The sequence below is a fragment of the Eumetopias jubatus genome, unplaced genomic scaffold (genome assembly GCF_037043125.1).
Source record: "Eumetopias jubatus isolate StellerSeaLion01/CBP00866 unplaced genomic scaffold, mEumJub1_p1.0 scaffold_4, whole genome shotgun sequence".
NCBI lineage: Eukaryota > Metazoa > Chordata > Mammalia > Carnivora > Otariidae > Eumetopias > Eumetopias jubatus.
This window is the reverse complement of record NW_028274810.1, coordinates 13736100-13753489: the sequence shown is the minus strand read 5'-3', so window position 1 is coordinate 13753489 and position 17390 is coordinate 13736100. Positions and strand designations below refer to the sequence as shown.

Below are 17390 nucleotides of genomic sequence, written 5' to 3'. Positions count from 1 at the left end.
GTTCCGACCCTGTATCCCTTTACGGCAACGCGAAAGTGTCGCGAACGGGCTGCCGTCGTTCAGAGTCACTCAGTCGTCTGGAGGCGGAGGTCTAATTTCTAGCAGCGTGCATTCGGGGGTCGGGGTAAGGCTGCGGGGCTCGGCCTTGGGAAGATGGCCGGGTGTGACGGACGTGTTGGGGGGCACGACTCTCGAGAGGCGTGGAGAGAGAGCTGCATGCTCTGGGGTGGGGCATTGGAATATAGGTGTGTATGGACTCAGCGAGGCGAACGCAGTGCTTCCTTGCGCCGGCTGGCCTCGCACTCGGGTTGTGGGGAGGGCGAGGGGCGCCTGCCTCTCTGGCCCCGGGTGGAGAGATTGAGGTGGCGAAGTGCTAGCGCGGGAGCCCGGGGGCTGCTGAGTGGGGGAGCCGGGAGTTGTGGTGCGGAGAACCTCGGCTGGCCGGGGCTGGGCGGGCTGGGGGCGCTGCCCTGGTGGAACCGACCTTGCCATGTCAGGTCCACACCCTCTTGCTCAGGTGCTGCCAGGTCCCCAAACCGTGTTGCATCCGGTGCCGGGGTGGCCTGCCTTTTGGAATGCGGAGCTGGTGTTTCGTGGCTGGGCCACCGTTCTTGATCAGCAACTTTTCTAGAAATTTCAGCGTATATTTCTAGTATATAAATAGGGTTTATTTCAGCAGTATTCTTGGAAGGAGAAAGGACGGGAGGGTTGCTAGTGTTTGCAAGTGTTCCCAGGGACACTGGATGAATAGGATCTTTACAATTAGCTGTGTTTAACTTGTTTTCTCAAATTCGGTGCTTGGCGTTGTGTCATTTTGCTGTTTTGCATCATTGGTATCGAATATATAATTTTGCTTGAGGTTTCTTAGTTCATTAATGAATCCATATTATGATAGGCAAATTCATAGTTATCTTTCAGCAAATATTAATGTCTTATCTTGTATGTGGGCAGAGAATATTCAGTTTCTACACTCGACCTAGTAGGATAGGAATGTGTTCAATATGTGTATTTAATTGACTTACGACAAGTTAGACTGTCGTAAGGATACTTAGCATTACTACTTTAGAACGTTGGCATTCACATAAAGTTCCAGCGATTGAAGTTCTAAAAGCATTTATTTTGCGGCATTTTTGTTTTGTGCTGAGAAAAACTGTAGTCGGAGCCCCTTGTACAACTTCTCTGTACAGTGCTTCCATTTGAGAAATAAGTTCGATAAATCTGCCTCTTGTATTAACCTGTTCCGCCAGAGGCATCTTTATTTTTTTGTCCAGTTATAATAGATTGTTCTGAATATTTAGGGTTTCATAAATTTATTCTCCTTCCTTTCCCACACCCAGTCTCTCTTCAAATTTACATTATAAACACTTAAATGTTTGAATACTATAACTCTAAACTTTGCTATAAGTCAAATTACATTTTATTGCATAGTCAGTTTGTTTTCTAGGCAGCAGTAGAGTTCTTTAAGCTGGCTAAAAGTGCTGGTGATGTTCTTTTGAGGGTCATGCTGTGTTGTCTTTTTTTAAAGGAATACGGAAATAATCTGTAAAATGCCAGACTTTTGCTTTTCTTCTTCTTTTTTTCTAGAGGAAGTTGTTTTTTTTTTTTTTTTTAGGAATGTAAGATTTCACTCCAGCAAAACAGTAGATCTGAATTGTATTACACAGTACTGTTTTTGCTTCCAAGTCTGCTGAAAAGGCTTTTGTTTTTGCTAACTTGTTCTGTGTATCACTTGTTAAATAATGCTGAATGTAATCCTGTGATCCTATTAGTTTCCCCCCCTTTTTTTTACTTTTTATAATTTGCTCTACTTTCCAAATAGTGTTAGCCATTAGTATTTTTCTTTAGTAGTGCCATAAAGGTTGGAAAGAGCTGTGTAGTCACTAATTCCTGTGAAAGGACTGTAAACATACTGCTGAATCAGTGCAGCTCAAAACTTGGCACCCTTAGGCATGGGGGATGGGAATTCTGGAATTTCAGACTACAGGTTGGATATTGTGTAAGTTTACCTTATGCTATGCTGAGCAGTTGGAGATGCCTTTTTTTAGTGGGATACTTGTCAGATGTTCCCCAAAGCTGAACACAGGAATAATGTAGGCAGCATGCCATTTTCCTCAGCTGCTATAAGCACAGATGTTCTATGTCATAGATTTAGCTTCACAATTTGTGTGTAATTTTAGTAAAGGTATTCATTAAATATCTCTGATTATATTTTTGTACCTTTGTTGGGCTTTTCCCATAAATATTCATGCCTGCACAAAGAAAATTTTTTGTTAGACCATATGTGCACCCCCTCCTCTGGACTCCCACAACGGTTTGTTCACAGCACGTTATAACTCAGCTGTTTATAAGACTCTCCTCCCCCCACCCCCCTTGAGTTTCTTGGGATCATGGATGGCATACTTCAGTCTGTCTGTTTCTTCAGGGTCTAGAACAACTAGGTGGTCATTAAATACTAGATGAACCATTTTTGTTCCTTGTTCCACAAATAAGTCCTAATTACCTACTTAATGTTAGTTATGATAGGAGAGTCTGGGAAAAGAATGTTAAGACAGGCATGGTCTCTGCATTCATGGAGCTAATAGACCAGTGTGGGGAAAAGACCAAAAACAATACAACAAACAGAAAAGTTCAAAATGTGATTAAGTGCTATGAAATGAGTATTGCACTAGAACCAGGTTATAACAGAGAAGGGGAATTTGCTGATTACAAGTGGAAAGTTTACAATAGCTATAGCCCTGTGATCAGTATTATACCAAAATGAATTCCAGGTTGATGGGAAGGTTTTCACCTGAAAATACTCACTTTTACTATTATGATTTATGAAACTATATCCTCAGTTAATAAATAGGTTGTGCTACAAAATTACAAAATGTTTTATAAGCTCATTGATAACTTTTCAAAACATAAGTATAAAATCTCAGTTCTTTACTATGGTCTATAAACCTCTGCATTGTCTGGCTTTTCAAACTTTATTTTATGTCACTCTTCCATCTGATTTATTGCTATCCAGCCATAGTGATCTCAAAGGCACCTGAACAAGACAAGCTCTTTCTTGCCTCAGGGCCTATTCCCTTTACTTGGACTGTTCTTCCTTCTGCTTTTGGAATGGCTAGCTCCTTTTCTTCCTCTGATTTTGATATAAATGCTACCTCTTCATAGATTTCAACCACCTTATCTAAAATGTGCACCCCTTACTATTTTCTGGCTCCACATTTTGCTTTCCTCATAGCACCCATCACAATGTGTAATGCTGTTTGCTTGTTTACCTGTTTTTAGTTATTTTCCAACTGGACATGGGAACCAGGACAATGTCTATCTTGTTTACTGCAGTCAGTATTGGCTGAATCCATTTGGAGCTTGGAATTCATTTTCTCATAAAAACTTATGACTGGTGGTTTCTAGGCTAGCCAGTAATAAATTTTAACTCCTTACAGTAACTGATTTAGTTCCTTGTAGTGTGGCAAGAAAAGGACATTTTCTCTTCACCCTTTTGGGCATAGGTCTGACTAGGTAAAAAATCTCAAGTGGCTAGAATAATATTTGTACTATTTGCTTCTCCATTCCATATACCTATCCCACATCCTATTTCCCTTTTTCTTCATAAAGTTCGATCTTTTATAATAGTCACCTACGCTGTTGCACTCCCTTGAGATATGCTTGTTTTTCCTTTGCTGAAGTTCAAAACACCTGTTTTTTCCCTGAGATGGTTTGAATTGCAATAGCCTCTGGGGCTCAGATGTGATCAGATGAATGAAGAGTGGAGATGCACCTGTGGCAGTGACAACAACCTCTGTGCCTATGTCTATAGGCATGTATTGAAAGCAAAGTAGATATCTGTAGGTTGGGCTACATGTATCTGAATTTATATTTGCAATCTTGTTGCTAATAGCTTCACAGAGACAATGTTGCCAAATTGAAATAGTTAAAAACTCATTGGCTTTTTTTCTTTTTCTTTTTCTTTTTAAGGATTTTATTTATTTATTTGACAGAGAGAGGCACAGCAAGAGAGGGAACACAAGCGGGGGGGGGGGGGGGAGTGGGAGAGGGCGGAGCAGGGAGCCAGAGGCAGGGCTCGATCCCAGGACCCTGGGACCATGACCTGAGCCGAAGGCAGATGCTTAGCCGACTGAGCCACCCAGGCGCCCCTCATTGGCTTTTTTTCATGTATGAATTATGTAATGGCTAGTTTTAGGAAGGTTTTTCAAAATGTAGACTTTTCTAAAAGAGAAAAAGTAAAAAAAAAAATCTAGGTCAGAGGGGGAAAACACTGAGAAAGAAGGTATCAGTTTATCATATAATCCTGCCAAATGCTCAAACTTAAAACCATTAGGATCAGTTGCTTGTAGTTGTTTAGGGCCAAAAGCAGGCCAGCACCCTCAATATGTCACTTGATTCTTACAGTAGGAAAATGGAATACTACAATAATAAAATATAAATTGAGGTGAATAAACTTTTTATTCCCATTTTAAGTTGAATCCTGTAAAAGCTGATGTATTATAGCTCACCAAATTTGAAGATGCATCATTTAATTTAACTATAGAAAAATTTGACTACTATAAAATTAAGTTTTGTGTGGTTATCAGTCTGTCACTTTCTCTAAAATGATCTTGTAACCAGTTGACATTAATCAATTATTTTGTGATACAATTGGGTGTGTGGAAGAATTCTTTGAAATAATAAGATATTAGCTTTGATTTGCCTTGGTTTGAAAATTATTTCAATATTTTATATCTCAGTGCACTTTAGTTAAATTTTGGCACTGGTGATTTTCTTAAGATTTTTGAAAATTTATTTAAGGCGGTTGATAATTACAAAACTACTTTCTGAACCAATTGAGACACATGATTGAGATTTTGGTTGTCACTCTAGATCCTTGGTGACATTGAAACTTTGGAACCTGATATGTATGGGGATAGAGAGTAGTCTTGGGCATGTTTGATACATTGTTGAAATGTCCTGCTTCCTGTATCACATTCTGTATTCCCATAGTGGAACATTTCTGGGAATTTCATATTGCATCCTGGATAGGTTTCTACCAGAAGATCAAAGTACAGCTCTCTTGGTTTGATGCCACTACCCTTTTAGTTCTATCAAGATTATCCCTCCCCACCTTAATCTTTTTATGGCTTTCCTTTCTTCTGCTCTGTAACCCTGAGTTTCCTCCAGTTCTTTATTATTTTCCTTTTTTCCTCATACTTAATCCCGTTGAGAACTTTTCTACTTTCAAAACAAAACAAAACAAAAAACTAGACTTTAGCATCCAGAGTTGATAACTTGAAATTTTCAAGTCTTAAACTCCAGGTATTTGATCTTGTCTAAAACATATCTACTTAAAAAGTTACTTTTATGTCTTTCTAACCCATATCCCCGGATCCCCTTCCATCACCCTCCAAGCCAAAGTAACTGGTTTTCTTTCCTAACTTCCCTTTTTTGTCTCTGTTGATTTGTGTTTTCTTTTGCTCCTTCACCTTTCATATCTAATTCCTAAGTGCTTTCCCTTGATTCTTCCTTCTAAATAGAAATTACAGATTTGACTGTCTTTCACATTTCCATTTTTACCACCCTCTTCTAGGTGCTCACCACTTCAAAGGTTTGAAGTCACCATACTAATTTTTGAGTGTTCTCACTACATTCTGCAGTCTGATGAATATATATAACTACCCTTTAATCTTGAAAATATTCTTGTCATTTTCTTATGTTGCTTAGTAATTTATAATAATTATGTTATCTTTAATCTTTTCTAAGTCAAGTGCAAGTACTTCAGGGATTAAACTCAAGGTCCTTTATGAATAGTCATCACTTAATACACTTACACTTTTGGGCGCCTGGGTGGCTCAGTTGGTTAAGCGACTGCCTTCGGCTCAGGTCATGATCCTGGAGTCCTGGGATCGAGTCCCGCATCGGGCTCCCTGCTCGGCGGGGAGTCTGCTTCTCCCTCTGACCCTCTTCCCTCTCGTGCTCTCTGTCTCTCATTCTTTCTTTCTCAAATAAATAAATAAAATCTTAAAAAAAAATACACTTACACTTTTTTCTTACTACTTTAGTTTTATTAGGTATTATTAGGTCACTCTGCTAATATGTATATTCTGTCTTCCTAGGGTTAGGGGGTTTTTTTGTGGGGTTTTTTTTTTGCTCTTCACCCCTGCCTGAAATGTCATCAATATCCACTTGTAAGTTTTATCTTTCAATTTAGCTTAGACACTTGTAAGTTTTATCTTTCAATTTAGCTTAGACAGAAACCCTGTGTTTGTGTGAACCTCACTTACCAGCTGTATGAGGTTGGACAAGTTAGACCCTGTGCCTTAGTTTCATTTTCTGTAATAATGGGGATAATTAATAATCTTTACCTTCTAGAGTTGTTGTGAGGATTAAATGAGTTAAAATGTGAAACATGCTTGAAGTGTTAGTGTGTAGTAAGTGCCCAATGTTAGCTGTTAACATTAAATTAAAATCTGATTTAAGACCCATACTATTCAAGTCATTCCTCTGATATTAGTACTAATTTGCTAGCTGTCTTTGGGTATGCCTTTGGACCTCAGTGTCCATGTATGTGAAATGATTAGGTCATTTCTAAGATTTGTTCTGTTGTATTACTGAAATCAGTGTGAGATAGGAAAAAAAGGCAAGAGCTTTGAAGTCAGACAAGCTGTAAGGTATCAAGAAGCATATTACTATTAAAATCCCTTAATATTTTTCATCTGAGGGTGAGGTTATATGACTTCTTTTGGCGCACACCATCAATAAGAACAAGAACTAAAAACAGATCCCTGGTGTTCTGATCTGTTTGATATGCATTACTGTTACTAGTTTGTTTTTTAAAATTTACTGACATTGATATAAATAGTGGCTGACAGATGTATCTTTTTCTCTTTTGTTTAGGTAAAGACCAGCCACAAAAAGCCGTGAAACAAGATAAATTATTCTCTTCAAATAAAAGACAGCCAAGATCCATGAGTGGGCATCGGTCAACGAGGAAACGATGTGGAGATTCTCACCCGGAGTCCCCTGTGGGCTTCGGGCATATGAGTACTCCAGGGTGTGTATTAAATAAATTGTTTCAGTTACCTACACCACCATTGTCAAGACATCAACTGAAGCGGCTAGAAGAACACAGATATCAGAGTGCTGGACGGTCCTTGCTTGAGCCCTTAATGCAGGGGTATTGGGAATGGCTAGTTGGAAGAGTTCCCTCCTGGATTGCCCCAAATCTCATCACCATCATTGGATTGTCAATAAACATCTGTACAACTGTTTTATTAGTCTTCTATTGTCCCACAGCTACAGAGCAGGTAAGATGAATTTCTTAACAGATTTGAGCATTTGTTATGTACCCAAAACTGTAATTGGGATTTTTAGGTCACTTTAGCTAAAGATAATTTGATTTGACAGCTGTTTATCAACTGTTTTAAATACCGTATCACACATGCTATTAATAAAGATTATAACTGCAGTCTATTTTATACACTCTGTTTATGAAACCCAGAAGCAAAAGGTGGAATCTGATTCTAGTAGGTAAATTAATGTTATCAGGGATTAACACGTAAAGATATTCCTTTTAAAATCAGTAAATCTCAATATAAAAAAGTTTTTAAAAATGAGTGAATTTTTTAAAAATATTTTAATAGCTGAATGAAATCTTAGCAAAGTTTAAAATGATCGGAGAGAAAAAGTCTCTAGTAGTGAGATGGCACAGCTGTAAATCAGTTTTATCAAAAGTGGTTTCCTCTCTATTCCTGTGAGAATTGTTCAAATATCCCTTTTCTCTTCCTGTAAATATATGTGACTGATAGGCCTCAGGTCTATCTCTCTTATACTAACAAAGCAAAAGACATGTAAGAAAAAGTCAATATAATACATTTCCTGTTGTGTATTCTGCAATGGCTGCTGTTAAGAAGGGGAGCAGTTATTGCTGACGAAGACATTCTTCCTGGGCCTTCTTAAGCACAAGTCTCTATTGCTGGTCCCTCTCTTACCCTCTGTACCCATCCATTACTTAAAACCAAAACTGAAACTAGAGCTCTTCATCGGAACAAGTAAATCGATATTTATCTCTTTGGTTTTAAAATTTCCTTGATAAAAAGGGAACTAAAATAGTGAGGTAAATGGAAGAGAATCAGAAACATTTATTGTGCCTATAATAATCCGAGAGATCAGTCCCGGGTAATCAAGAAGATAGAAGGGGATCCTCAACTGAAGGTATCAAGAGGTGATTCTGAACCATATGAAATCATCACGGTCACAATAGTTCTTACCTTGTTTTAAACTTGGAGTAATCATTTAAGTAGTCCTTTCAGATGATTTGTTCTTTGCAGTAAAATTATCACCATCCAACCCTCTATCTGTCCTTTTTGGTTATCATCAATTCATTTGTTTCCACATATAGCTCTTAAAGTAAATGGCTGTTGAACTTCACAGTCACCTATAAAACACGTTTACTTGTTTTTTTGTCTTCTTCCAGATGTTCATTTTTTCGTCACCCTTGAATACTTTTCTTTTAATTCCTCTTTTACTATACAAATCCCGTCCATACAGATTGTATATTCATACAGATTGTATGAATATATTTCTGATTTTTATCATTTTCTTAACTATCTTCCTTTATATCAATCAGGAAACTTAAAAAAACAAAACTTAAAAACAAAAAACTTAAAAAACAAAAACCAGTATGACTGTTTAAATGTGTTCTGGGATTCTTTATCACATGTCCTTTGAAATATTTTACCTGTGGCTTATTTGATAGCCACTTCCAGAGGAACTTGGTCCAGGTCTCACACATCCTTAGAGATACTGCAGAACAACGGGGAGGTGTGTTGATTCTAAAGGAAGCTCTCCAACAATCCTAAGCTAGTTCCATGATGGGGATCAGGGACTGAGCGCAAGTTCAAAGGTAGCTCAACCACTAATAGTCATTTATTGAGGAAACTTCCAGAATGGGAACTATTCTAATCACAGAGAACTTTTCAGAATTGCTGCTAGGAGGAATCAAGGTAGAACATGACTGGAACCACTGTTTGGTGCTCTGCTAGGGAAGGTAGTGTCCCACAAAGGCTATGCCTGGATGTATTTATAGCTGCACAGTAGAAATCCTAGTTAGGCTTTAGATCACAGTGCATTAAAATAGGTCATGGCTGTCTTCCATGTCTTCTTATATCTCTGTGATCTTCAGTAAATTATGTAAATTCTCTTAAGTCACAGTTTATCCTTTGAAATTTTATTTTGTGGTATTAAGAGAAATAAAAATTATCCATTTAGAGTGCCTAACATAATGCTCAATAAGTGGTTATTATTTCATTGGTCAAAAACACGAAGTATGTAACATGTTCTTTCCCACAACCTTCCTCTTATCCTGATTGCCCCTAATAATACATATATATGGTATCACAAATTATTTAAGTCCTTATTGAATTTATTTATTTTTTTTTAATCCCTGTTTTGGAGTCAAAGTGTTCCATAAATTGATTACTCAGGGACATTCTCATTCATTTTAGCTCTAATTCCTATGGCCTTGTCCCAGTAGGTGAACATTAAATTTCATGTCACCAGGTATTGTGAACTTTCCATATGTTTTTTTTGTTACTGATTTTCTTTTAATACATTAGAGTTTCAGATAATCTTTCTAGTAGAAAAGAATGTCACTATTGTGATGGTTTCTGCGGAGTTTGCCATTCTTTTTAGAAAATAACTTTCCAGTAGATAAGAAAGGAAAATCAGCCCTTACTTTTCACATTTCTAAGGTAGAAATGTAGACTTAGCCCTTTTTATATGGATACCAAAATATCCTCATGATCTGTTTCTGAGCCTAAGTATTTAAATCTTATCAGCTAGTAGCTTTGGTTTTAGTTTCCTAAGTTAATTTGGAATTTATCTTGCAGCTTATTATATGTTACATATGCTTGAGTTACCTTTGCCGCATAAGATAGATAAATTGGTATTAGCTATTTTATACACAGGAAAACCAGGATTGAGCTATGTGCTGTTACCAGTGAGAGCTCCCATCAGGTTTAAATATAACTTTTTGGAATATGATCATAAGAGTTTTTTGTTTAACATTCATTTGTTTTTGTTTTATATTACCAAATTTAATGTTTTTGATCTGATTTGCTAAGAAATTTCTTAGATTTTTTTTTTTAATATAGAAGATTGGAAAGAAAATTAAAGTGGCACATTGCCCATAATCTTACTGCCCAGACTCCTACTGACATTGAAAAGGAAAGGGGAAACATTACATAGTTGGAAAAATTCAAATAGAAAGGAATAAAATAAAAGTAAAAGCTTTTTTACCTGACTTCCCTTTCCACTCTTACCTCTAATTCCTCTTCTTGTACATAATGTAAGTAAGTTTTTGCTATATCCTCCCAGAAAAAGAAAAAAAATAAACACTATTGCATCAGCATATGTACACATTTGTATGTGTTTAAACCCCACAGTTCTGTTTCAAAAGCTTCATAAAACCATGTTTCTTAGAATTTTTTCACATGAGTTGACTCATATAAGAACATCTCTGCAAGATTTTGCAAGTCAGTTCATTGCCTGATTGTGATAAGATTATTTTCCTATGCTGATTCTTCTCCACCCACCTATCAGGGTGTGATGCTTTCCTGAATGATAAATGTGTTCCTTTATTGATTCAGTGTATCTCTCAGGCTCTTAAACCAGCTGAGACCAGGCTTATTCCTGAATGAGAGGGTTTTCCTCCTTTTTTTTTTTTTTTAAAGGTTTTATTTATTTGAGAGAGAGAGTACAGGTAGGCAGAGGGGTATGCAGAGGGAGAGTGAGAAGCAGGCTCCTTGCTGAGCAGAGAGCCCAATGCAGGGTTCAGTCCCAGGACCCTGGGATCATGACCTGAGCCGAAGGCAGACACTTAACCGACTGAGCCACCCAGGCGCCCCTGAAAGCTTTCTTCCTAAAACACTTCTGAGTTGTGAAAGAATGGGAACAAGGAAGAAATATGTAAATATTAGTTTAGTATTCTACAGATTCACAGGAAGAAAGAACGATCTGGAGACTACAAGACTTTGCTTTCTCTTATATATATATGTAATTACTATATTGCCATTTTCTAGGACTGTGTGTATACTGAGAGTTGAAGCTGTCTCTGTTTCAGACTAACACTTTGCCCCCATTTAAATCCAAAGTTTAGACTCCAAGAAGTCCCCAGCTTTCTAGTCCTGTAAAGCAGTACTGTCCATTAGAAATTTCTGTGATGATAGTTATGTTCTGTGTCTGTGTGGTCCGGTGTGGTAGCCATAGCCACATCTGACTCTTGAGCACTTGAAATGTGCCTAGTGTAGCTGAGGAACTGTGTTTTTAGTTTTATTTAATTTTAGTGAATCTAAACTAAAATAGCTAATCCAAATATATCTAATAATCTAAACTGAAACTAAAATAATCAAAAATATATCTAATAATCTAAACTAAAATGGCTAATGTAGGACAGAGCAGCTCTAGAGAGTTACTAGATTCCTTTAGGAGCAAGAAGCAGTAGACTTAAAGTCTGGAAGGTGGGGTTCTTAGTCACAAGATTAATCAGTCCAGTGACCTTGCCTATTAAGTATGATTACACAATCACAGTCATTGCTTTCAGGGTTTGTAACTCTGGTTTAGGCTATGGTCCTTTTGATAGCTTCAGTGTTCTAAAATATGAGACTCTTAAGAAAATGTTTAAGAGAAGATCCTTACCTTTAATACTGAGAACTAAATAGAATTTTGAAAGAAACCTCTTTGTAGTACAGAATATAAATATTATTTGCAGCTCTGAGTAGTTTTAATTTGCTGCTGTGAGCATTTAACACTCGGTTTAACTTGATAACCAATACCTGAGAAAATACCTTGTGATTATAGAAATTTTTTCATCGCTTGGGCATGGGAAAATAGTGAAAAGTGATAAAAAACACTCTTCTACATTCTTAAAGAGAACACGTCAAATAGAAGCTCCCCTTTTTTAACACAACATTTAAATCCAGTATTAGTGGTTCAGTTTCTGTCTGGGAAAAGAAATTGTTCCTTGAAAATGTGCCCATAAATATTTGAAAAATAATGTTCTAAGCACTCTGTGTACTAGATCATCATTTCCCTAGTGTCATTCCATGGAACGCTGAAGAAGTGTGTTGAAAAATAGGTTACATGCTCAAATAAATTTGGAAAATGGCAGCATATTGTGTCCCCCTTCTTGAATATTCACGGTGTGTATTAGCAAGATTAATGGCTGGAAGAAGTCCTGCAGTAGAGAAGTCTGTTTAACATTGTTTAATCCAGTATTTCCCACATGAGTTTAGCGTGGAATTCATTTTCTTCACATAAGACGTGTAAACATCTTGAAAGATACAATTTGGGAAGAACTATACTAGATTATTTTTTAATTGACTCTTAGAGTCTAAATGTTAGGAGGAATGTTATGGAAGTTACCTAGTCTGATCTCTTATATAACCTTATGAAGTAGTTATCCAGCATCTGCTTAAGCACCCCTACAAAGCAAAGAATTTGATTCTTTTACAATTCCAATTGTCTCAAAAAGTTTTTCATCACATAGCTCTTGGATCCTCTCCCATAGCTTCCAACCAGTAGTATTTCTCTGGAGAATAAAGATAAAATATCTGTGAGTAAAAATATTATCAGTGAAACATAGTAATGAATGTCTTTATAACGCTTACGTTTCTTATTTGTTTCACAGGCTCCTCTGTGGGCATATATTGCTTGTGCATGTGGCCTTTTCATTTACCAGTCTTTGGACGCTATAGATGGGAAACAGGCAAGAAGAACCAATAGCAGTTCTCCTTTGGGAGAACTTTTTGATCATGGTTGTGATTCACTATCAACAGGTATTGTTGATTTTTTTTAATGTTAATGATTAATAGTGAAAAAATTAATGTGAGAAAAGTGTTGGAATAAATAAGAGGTTTATGGTGTTATGATAGTTATCTGAATAAGTGATTTATATCAAGTTTTAATGTTTTCAAAAGACTATAAATACAGTTAATATTTGTTCACTATTGCCTATATGGGGAAATTTAGAAATTATTTCTACTGAAGTTATTTTTAAATCTAAATATTATTCTTTTGGCACCTATCGTTTTTAAAATCTTTTTAAAAGATTTTATTGTCATTATCAAAAATCTCATAAATTATAGATGAATACAAGAGTGGGAGACTAGGAAATTCGTGGTCTTTATATTTAAATGGATATTCTGTGGATGTTTAAGATTATGTTGTAGACTTGGAGTATAACTGGTAATGGGCTTGGATAAAAAGACTAGGAAGGGGGCATCTGGGTGGCTTAGCTGGTTAAGCATCCACCTTCGGCTCAGGTCGTGATCCCAGGGTCCTGGGATCCAGCCCAACATCAGGCTTCCTGCTTGGTGGGGAGCCTGCTTCTCCCTCTCCTTTCTGTTCATGCTCTCTCTCACTATCTCTGTTGCTATCTCTGTTTCTCTCAAATAAATAAAATCTTTAAAAAAAAAAAAGACTAGAAAGAAATATACTAAAGTGCTAGCAGTAGATGAGTTACTATATATTAGATTATAGGTGATATATCTTTATTTGTACTGTTTTAAAAAGAATATTTTAGTACTTTAAGAATATTTTAGTATTCTTTGAAAGGGAAAAAGATTTAGAAACTAAATGACAGTTTCTATCTAGCCTTCCTGATAGGAATGTCCCCACCCCCTTACACACACATGCGCACACACACACACACACACACACACATTTTTACTTAGTTTTTCTGTTGATTTCTTGTCATTTGGCATAGCATTTTAAATATTTTTAAAAGAAACAAAAACCCATGATAATTTTACCTCCCGAACTCAGATTTGCAGATGTAGGTTCATGTGAAAATCATCGTTTTGGTGTGTCCTAACAATAGCCTGCTTAGTAGAGGAGAGTGAATAGCTAAGCACTTATAACTCATAGGACTCAAGAAAAACTGGAGACTTTCATTGAGTATAAAGGCTTGTTGGGCGTCTTGAAAGGATATTATAATTAGGTGACTATGGAATGGTAGGTATCCTATTTTTTATTTTAAGTGATAGTCATTTTTGTGCTGTAGTTTGAGTTCCAAACTTTTATAGGAAGTATTTTTCTGTATAAGTCACCCGTAATTTTATCTGCTACCTAAGAAAAAGATAGCTATGAATCTAAAAAGTGAGTCCTTTTGTAAATTATGTAGACCTTTAGTTTTTCTTTTTTTTTTCAACAATCACATAGTGTTTAATATGTTTCAGGCACTGTTTGAAATCCTTTACAATACTGGTATGTTTTATCTGGTTTTTTGTTTTGTTTTGTTTTAAGATTTTATTTATTTGACAGAGGGAGACACAGCAAGAGAGGGAACATAAGCAGGGGGAGTGGGAGAGGAAGAAGCAGGCTTCCCGCCGAGCAGGGAGCCCGATGCGGGGCTCGATCCCAGGACGCTGGGATGACCTGAGCCAAAAGCAGACGCTTAACGACTGAGCCACCCAGGCGCCCTATTTTATCTGGTTTTGATCGTCATGTTACAAATGAGGAAACAGAGGCACAGGGGATGTTTTTTTGTTTTGTTTTGTTTTGTTTTTTAACTCTGGTCTATAATTTTTTACTGTTCATTAGTATCACTGAGTTGGGAGTGTACTCCAAAAAATGCTCCAGTATTTTAGTTGCTTTTGAGACCTTTGGTTCCACTATGTGGTGTAGTGAAAGAAGAAATTGAAAATATGGGGTAAAAGATTATATCCTGCTTTTCTGGTACCTTGGATAACAGAGAGAAGATTGTACATTCATAGCATGTCTTCTTTTTGCCTCATATAAAATCATTCCCAGCTCAGTTAATGTTGATTTTTCAGATTATTCAGTTTTAATTGTGATCTTTCTCTTGCAGTTTTCGTGGTTCTTGGAACTTGTATCGCAGTGCAGCTGGGGACAAACCCTGACTGGATGTTTTTTTGTTGTTTTGCTGGGACATTCATGTTCTATTGTGCACACTGGCAGACATATGTTTCTGGAACATTGAGATTTGGAATGTAAGTAACACTTAATGGTGGTTTTTGTTGTTGTTTCCTCGTTAAGATATGGAGAATGTTGCTTTTAAGTATTTCAATATTAGGAATTGATCAAAGCACTAAATTAGTTTAACAAATAAAAGAAATTTAAAACTCATTATTATAGCTGCCTAATGCAACTATTAGAACCTCCCAACCAGTATTTTTTAAATAATATGAAAAGCAGTTGCCCCTCCTCTCTCATACCCACTTGTTGTTCCCTCAGATAAATTCACTGTATTTTTCCTTGTTATTCACCGTAATTCCATGTTTTATTTTGACATACGAAAATGCGTTTTCAGGAAAAATAAGATAGTTTATGAGAGCAAAGAGCAACTCACCTCTCTAAATATCATAGTTTAATTAGATTTTATTCTTTTCATATTCTTTATGAATCTATAAAAATCTAAGCTCTTGATAATTCAGCTGTCATGGGGACATACCATGTAGATTACTACCACCAACAAAATGCCCAAGAATTTAAAAAATGAAATACAGACTCCTTTCAAATTCCAAAATGAATGGTTTCTACCTGATGGTCAGTACTTTTCTGTAAATATTAATGAGTAAACTAGTCTTAGAATGAGGTAAAGGATGGAATTCATCAACTGGTGTTTAATTAAGTATCACAGATCCTGTTTACACTGCTCAAGTTAGTATTATTTTTTTCGTGGTGTAGGATTAAAAGACAAAGAACTTGAGAAAAGACTGAATACTTCATGAAATAGCCAAATAAAAATCTCTGATTGCAAGTGATAGAACATCTTAACCTAGTCCCTTTATGGTGAATCATTAGTGGATATTTAAATTTTAGAACCCGAATAAACTTAGTTTTCTAGGTCTTGTAAGAACTAGGCTGCACAGAAATTCAGCTGTTCCTTACAAGTTTAGTTCAAATGATTTTTGTTAAACTTATTTAAAAAGAACTTAAGATGTTATTAACTTATGACAGTAAAAATAACTATTAAAATTTTGGATGTTAACTAAAAGACATGTCCTAGAAGTTTAGAAAACATATTTAAAGCCCATCTTAATGCCCTTAGTGACAATAGTGGACATGTGTGTCCAGTTGAAAACCTGTGCCTCTGTGTTCTTCAGCAATTTATAAAATGATCAGTGCTCAGAAAATATTATGGATTTCTGATAGAAAAAAGCAGTAATTGAAAATATTATGTGCAGATGTATTTTTTCTCAATGTTGTTTTTATAGCCTTTATCTCAATGTTTTTGTAGTATTTCTCTGCATTGGTGAAACCACAAAATATATTAGACTTCTAAGATCACTTGGATTGCCCTAATTCACTTTTAGTTTTTAGTGATGTTACTGTTTTCAAAAATAGCAGAATTTACAATATCTGAATTTGACATAGTTTGTTTCAGTGGTTATTATCTCATAGTTAACTTTCAAGCCCTTATTTTGAAAGCTTATTTATCATCAGCTCTAATTAATTATTTTTCCCTTTCAAGTAAAGCAGCACCAACCATGTGGTATGGGAACTGAAGGAAGGAGAGCGAAGGAACCATGGAAGGAGGGGAAGAATAAATAGTGTTTTTAGGAGCGATTTGATATCACAGCTTTCTATTTTCCAGTCTTGGAATGTCCCTTGTGGTGTATTCCTTTAATGAAATACGTACTTGGAGAACTATGAGCAGTTCTATACCGTTAAATCATAAGATACTTGTAGGGAGTGGCAGGAGATAAGGCTGGAGGAGATCCAGAGAATCGGGGACTTCTGTGTTCTGCCAAGAAATACGGACTTTTGTCCTGAATCTGTGGGGAGCCTTTGCAGGACCTAAACCAGAGAAATGACAAAAGGACAGTTTGGAAAGAGCAGGCTGGCATATTTGGAGGGTGAATTAGAATGGGCTGTGACAGAGGTAAGGAGACCTTAGAAGTCATCAGCATCATTAGTGTGAGGAATGCTGATGCCCGAGCTAGCGCGATGACAGCGCAATCCCAGAGAAAGTCATACGTTGGAGGGAGGTTTAAGAGGTAGCAACCGTAGGACCTCGTCTCTGTCTGCATATGGGGAATGAATGAGCGAGCAGGGGCTTAACTCCCAGTTCCCTTCCATGGGTGGTTGGATGGAAAGTGGAGAAAGGCACTACAGGCAGAGGAACCTCTGTGAAAGGGAGAGTTCTACTAGAACGTGTATGTGAGGGATTTTAGACATCCAAATGGAATGCAAATAGCTTAGAAAACTTAGAAAGCAAGCCTAGAAAGAAGCCCGTGAAAATTATTGAACAGCCAGAGGAGGCATACCAGAATGAAAAGCCAGAAATTTCAAAAGAGAACAACAATAAATGCTGCCAAGACTCAAAATGAGGACAGAAAATTGTACACTGAATGTGGCAGTGTGAGGCCATCCAGAGCCGTTTC

General features: G+C 36.7%; 1 protein-coding gene across 2 annotated transcripts in view; it reads left to right on the top strand.

The window, feature by feature from the left end:
* Window positions 1–20: 20 nt before the first annotated feature.
* CEPT1 (choline/ethanolamine phosphotransferase 1) overlaps window positions 21–17390 on the top strand; it is a 37287-nt gene continuing 19917 nt past the window's right edge. Inside the window, exons 1-4 of one of the 2 annotated variants that reach the window (XM_028101931.2) lie at window positions 21–124; window positions 6880–7289; window positions 12671–12818; window positions 14852–14993. In XM_028101931.2, the coding sequence (XP_027957732.1) occupies window positions 6951–7289; window positions 12671–12818; window positions 14852–14993 (629 nt within the window). In that variant the 5' untranslated portion in view covers window positions 21–124; window positions 6880–6950. Of the gene's footprint in view, window positions 125–161; window positions 246–6879; window positions 7290–12670; window positions 12819–14851; window positions 14994–17390 lie in introns of those variants that run through there. The other variant, XM_028101932.2, reaches the window with a different exon arrangement.